The sequence below is a fragment of the Zingiber officinale genome, chromosome 9B, assembly GCF_018446385.1.
Source record: "Zingiber officinale cultivar Zhangliang chromosome 9B, Zo_v1.1, whole genome shotgun sequence".
Taxonomy (NCBI): Eukaryota; Viridiplantae; Streptophyta; class Magnoliopsida; order Zingiberales; family Zingiberaceae; genus Zingiber; species Zingiber officinale.
This window is the reverse complement of record NC_056003.1, coordinates 95,287,114-95,292,915: the sequence shown is the minus strand read 5'-3', so window position 1 is coordinate 95,292,915 and position 5,802 is coordinate 95,287,114. Positions and strand designations below refer to the sequence as shown.

Sequence of the window (5,802 nt, the reverse complement as noted above, 5' to 3'; positions counted from 1 at the left end):
TCCTCACCAAAGGCTACCTCACCTCTTCACTTGGTATAAGAAGAACCCTCCCAAATGTTGGAAAAAAACACTCATTCAATCAACCCATCCAAACATCTAAGAGTAGCTTCATTCCTTCTACATTACTACTACAAGACAATGTCGTTGTATCTTGGAAATGAATTACTGCTATCCGTTAGCACATGTAGCGGAACAATATCGTTTTACGGAGATAGTGTTAAACACTAGCCTCGACGATTTTAGTTTGCATCCTTTCCAGTAGCAATCCTCGACAGCTCTAGTATTCGTAAAGTGACTACGACCACACCGGAGCCAACAGTTCGCCGTTAAAGACAATCGGCACAGACAGCTTGTTGCAATGAAAATTTTATGGACGGCCAATCAAATTATAAAATTATTAGATCAACAAATAATTCAAGGATCAATATTTATTGCAAGTATAGATGTTATGAATCGAAGCATACAGAAACACACAAAAGATGACAGAACCTTGCTGCTAGAACTGATCAAGATCCAGTTGGCCTCAGCAAGAACTTCACTCCATCACTTCGTCTTCTATAAATTCATCTTCAATCCATATCCCAATGGAAATAGAGGATCGTATGCCGGATGCCCAACATTCATTGGCAACTGATCCACTGATTTAAACCAAGTCACTGGCAGCACACCCTCAAAATCATGGTCCCCAAATAGGACGTCAGCAATTCCTCCTGCCTCAGTTCCAGGTAACCAAGCTGCCACCAGAGCATCAATCTTCTCCAATAATGATGGTTCAAGATACAATGGCCTACCGGATATCAAAACCAGTACAGTTGGCACTCTGCTAGCGACAAAAGAAACTACATCGGCACCACCAAAAGGTATGTCGAGTGTTGTCCTATCGCCTAAGAACTCAGCATAAGGTTCCTCCCCAATAACAACTACTGCATAAGAGTAGTCCTGGTTAGAGAAAGTGGCTTCTGAAGGGGATTGCTCATATATAACTTCTGTTTCGTTTGCTGTCGCTTCTCTAATTGCTTCCAATATAGTTGTGCCTATAAAGAAAAAATTCCAGGAACTTATTTGCTGCACTGAATTCCAAGTCTAGAAACTGAAAAAATAAAGTGAACGTCACATAAATAGAAAAGTCCTCCACATTTAAATTTAGAATTTTCTTCATCGAATATGAAAATCTTCAGTTACATCAGAGTTGTTTTCTTCATTACTCATGGGAATAACCTTTTTCAAAGGTGGAACAATCTGCTGTAATTTATGAAAATTTGAGGGCGTCTCAGATAAATACATTGACTGAACTATTCATTTGGGAATATTCTTCTACTCAAATTGCTGGTTACACACAGAGGAATGTATATTTCAAAGGGAACACCTTACAGTGACTTCACAAGAAATGAGTGGACAAGATGCCATCTATACGAATTCCAAATGCTAAAGGCTTCTCTAGGAAAATTCCTTAATCTTGCCTTGGAAAACAGTTGATGGCAAATCAAACACTTCAAACATAGCATACAATAAGTCTCAACCATTTGGGATCCATTATACAGAATATTCAAAAGTGGATAATATTGCTATTAATATCCAAATATTTTAAGTTAATTGTATCCATGTGGAGTATACTTTGGTTTCCCTCCACCCCTCATATCCTCGACCACAATCAGATTCAACTTATGTAATCATTGAACCTATTGACCTAAAGAAGATGTTTGTATTAAAACCTTTATCAATACACCCTCCTCAACTAGCTTCCAATATGAAATTTGGGTTTATGCATCATTCCTCTTTTCCCTTTACTCTTGTCCATTCCAACACATGGAGTTCTAATCCTATACCTAGCATTGGTGGATTTAATTATTTTTAGCCTTTATTTGAGTTTTTTTTTTACCTAGCATTGGGGTTCTAATGTTTTTTAACGTTCAAGAAAGAAAGAAATTAGTAAGAAAACAATGATATTCTGATTAAATGAAAAAAAAAAAAGCGTTTACCAAATCAGAACGCAGCAAAGGGTTGGAAATTTTAGATGTCTGGTTACTATATAATGCATAACATCCTACCAATTGTTATTCTTCCACTGTCTCCATGCCATGTTATGCTCCATCCGCCACACTGATTTCCAATATCATCTGCATGGCTTCCAGCAACAAGGATTCTTCTGGCCTTTTTATCTAATGGAAGTAAGGGTTTCTGCTTATCCTTTCCATTTTTCAATAAAACTACAGATTTTCTAACTGCTTCACGCGCAAGAAGTCGATGTTCCTGCAAAAACGCACATAAAGAAACAAAAATCAATCCAAAAAAAATATATATTCCCACATGAGATATTACTCTGCAAAGAAGCTTAGCATTGATAAGTATTGAGTACCAACTTTGGAGCATCCATGTATCAGTTATTTATTACAGTAGTATCATTGTACAATATGACTGACATTTATTTTCTTCCTGCTTTGGTTGCTTATATGTTACTTGCTTAGTATTTATTTGCTCCATTTTAAAAAGAGAAGATATAAACCTAAAATTAGAGTGACCCTACAGAATTTATGCAATCGTTGATCATATTAACATATTTTGTATCTCTTTTCTAAATTGATCTTCTCAAATGATCTCACTCTTCTGGATCTGCCAGTTTCTAATAGCATTCCTATAAATGGAGAACTTTAGCTCAGCAAGTATCTCCCTCTATTTCTTTTTGCTTCTCGTCAAAACTTAAGTCTTCAAGAAAAATAATAATTGATGGATTGAATTAGCAAAATTTTAACACATGAACTAATCCCGAGTTAAACCCATGTAATTATGTGAAAATAAGTATATATATATATATATATATATTTTCCAAATATATGTTCAACAATGTGATTTAGTTTAGACTGTAAAATAAAAAGAATGTGAAGCAAGCTTACCATGTACCAAAGAATATGGAAAATTAATGTTTATCATGAAAAACAATGTTCAAGCTAGAATCACATCGAGAATTATTGACATAGCAATAAATATTATCTTCCCAGTGATTCTGATTTCACTAATGATTCATCAAGCATACCTCACAGCCAATGACATCTAACAGGGAACTGTCAGAGAAAGGATGCTCAAACAGTCCAGAGACAAATTTTACTCGTAAGATCCGTTCTACGGCATCATCAATCCTTGAGGTAGATATTCTCCCTGATTCCACAAGAAATATCAAATCTTCTAGAAACTTCTGATAATTGAAGGGCACCATAATCTGTAAAACATTTAGCACAGTATATAGATAAGAGTTCCTGAACATGCATATAATTTCCTTTCAATTATTACCATGTCAATCCCAGCATTAATTGATGCAAGAACGCAATAACGGTAATTCGATCCTTGTGGGTCACATAGCCTATCTATTCCTTCCCAATCTGATACTACAAAACCCTGAAATTAAAAAATAATTGATCAAGAGAATTTAATCAACTACTAATAATAGTATCTCAAAATAAAAGATCATTAAGTAATATAGAATGAATAACAAGTCACATAAAGTACCTTTAATAATAAATGAGAAAGAAAAAAGAATTAATCCAACTGCAGTGAACAATAGTACCTTGAAACCCAGCTTGCCCTTGAGAACGTCTGTTATGAGATGATAATTTGAATGCAACGGACTCCCATTCCAACTTGTATAGGAGGCCATAATTGTGGACACCCCTTGTGCAAGACAGTCTAGATAAGGCTTCATATGAATTTCCTCCAATTCATTGTATGTACAAATTGTATTCCCTTCATTAATTCCTTTGTGTGTTCCACCATCCCCAACAAAATGTTTAGCACAGGCAATGACATTCTTCCTACAATTGAATAAGCATATCATGGAATGAAAGACATTCTTCCAACCATTCCAAACCTATAGGAGGCAGATTCCAACCACTTATGTACACACCAAAAACACAGGCCAGAATATGTGGTTCTGTGCGCCATTAGAACAGGTAGAATTATCACGATGTGCTACCAAAATTAAACTCACCTCATGCGAAGAAGCACAAATCTAAAACTAAAATGATGTGCGTTCACTATCTAAAAACAGTAAAAGAAATGGCCTATACCTCCCAGCAAGATAAGGATGACCTGGAAAGTGATCTTGGGGAGGTGGCCCCTGCAAACCAGAGACAATTGAAGTCATAGTCCGCACAATCTCCGTGTCCTCACTGAAGCATTCATAGCATCTTCCCCACCTCACATCTCGGCACACCTATGGAATAAAACAACAAGAATTCCCCAATAACAGAAGGATCAAGAATTGGTCACTCAAATCTCCGTCAATAGGAGTCACTTACTGCTACACAAGGGGCAAAAGTCCAGTGAATTCCGGTGGCTCTAACCTCCAGGGCAGTCGCCTCCCCGATTCTACGAGCGAGGTCGCTATCTCTGCGATAGAGGGAAACAATAAGGTGTTGAGGAAAAAGAAGGAAAACGGTAGAGGGAGAGGAGAAACCCACCTGGTGGCGCCGAGGCCGACGTTGTGGGGGAAGATGGTGGCGCCATAGATGTTGTTGTGGCCGTGGACAGCGTCGATGCCGTAGAGAATCGGGATGCCGAGGCGGGAGGCCAGCGCCCACCGCTGCATGCGATCGACCATGTCAGCCCATTGGCGGGCGGAGGCGCGCTCGGCAGGGCCGCTTCCGCCGGCGCTAAGGACGCTCCCGACCGGTAGGCCGGTTAAAGTATCAGGGGAGGCGACGCGTCGCTCGATCTGGGCCATCTGGGCGGCCTTCTCCTCGAGGGTCATGCGGGAGAGCAGGTCCCGAACTCGCACCTCCACCGGCTGCGTCGCATCTCGGTACGGTGGGAGACGGTCGCTTGCCATGGGAGAGGAGTTGGGCGACCAACAAGGTCCCGGGGAGGAGCGTGAACAATTTTGACTTCAACTCGTTCCGAGTTTGGTGTGATCAACCGACACCGAGTGGACTCGCTACCGTACGGATTCCTCCAATTGACCGGCTTACTCCGCAAAGTGAACCGCCGGGGGGACGGAGAGACCAGGAGATATGCTCAGCTGTTTTTCACCGTAATTAGTAATTAATAAGGCTACGTTAATTTATACAAAATTGATTATTTTATTTATTTTAATTTTAAACCTGTAATATAATATAATCTGGATTATAAAAGATAATGAAATTTTGTAATCTAGATTACAAAATAAATATTATGTAATCTGATTACACTATGAAATCATTGTTTAACCATAGAATTAATAAAAGCGTAGAAATCAAGCATCAAGGTGGGATTGTTAGTAAGCAATCAAGCATCAGTTAGCATCAGAGTTAGCGAAGGCAAGGCATGGTAAGTTCTTCATGCCTTCGTATATCGAGTGTTATGTATGAACACTATGAGGCATAAAAATGATTATCTATGTTGTATGTTAACCGCATATGAAATTTCTACAAACGTAGTATATATATTGTCCCATTTTCTATCTGAACATTTTTTATCAGTTTTAGGGATCTCAAAAAATTTTAATATCTTTCATGAAATAATGAAAGCATGTGTAAATTTTGACATATAACAAGGTTTTCCATCATTATTACATGATTTTATAGTATGCGGTGTTAGGCTCGATTGTTATGGTTTATTATATTTGGGATTTTTCTTATTGACATAAGGTCTATATGATATGATGCTATAAATATTGTCTACGTGATGTCTTTTTTGTGATGGTTATTATTTGTTATCATCTAGTGTATGATTTTGTTATTTATTTTAGGACCCTTTATTTCATATGTCTGCATTGTGTGATTCAAAAATTGAACCTATGTTTTTTTGTTTTGATTGTAGGCGGCAAATGATATA

At 38.0% G+C, this 5,802-nt stretch overlaps 1 protein-coding gene across 1 annotated transcript; it reads right to left on the bottom strand.

Moving 5' to 3' along the window:
- Positions 1-386: 386 nt before the first annotated feature.
- On the bottom strand, positions 387-4,880 carry LOC122023850 (beta-glucosidase BoGH3B-like). The gene is made up of 8 exons (XM_042582235.1): positions 4,452-4,880; positions 4,290-4,380; positions 4,059-4,204; positions 3,560-3,803; positions 3,286-3,390; positions 3,032-3,214; positions 2,049-2,250; positions 387-1,034 (listed from the first exon to the last, which is right to left on the bottom strand). Exons 1-8 carry the CDS (start codon positions 4,817-4,819, stop codon positions 556-558), a joined length of 1,818 nt encoding a protein of 605 aa, XP_042438169.1. The 5' UTR covers positions 4,820-4,880; the 3' UTR covers positions 387-555.
- Between the last annotated feature and the right edge of the window lie 922 nt (positions 4,881-5,802).

What these genes read in the sequence shown, in the direction of transcription:
- LOC122023850 (XM_042582235.1), bottom strand. Translation starts at nt 4,819, where the DNA reads ATGGCAAGCGACCGTCTCCCACCGTACCGAGATGCGACGCAGCCGGTG. An exon ending in CATCCTTATCTTGCTGGGAG is followed by an intron (nt 3,804 to 4,058) that starts GTATAGGCCATT and finishes ATTCAATTGTAG; the next exon opens with GAAGAATGTCATTGCCTGTG. An exon ending in CAGTGGAAGAATAACAATTG is followed by an intron (nt 1,035 to 2,048) that starts GTAGGATGTTAT and finishes TTTTCTTTATAG; the next exon opens with GCACAACTATATTGGAAGCA.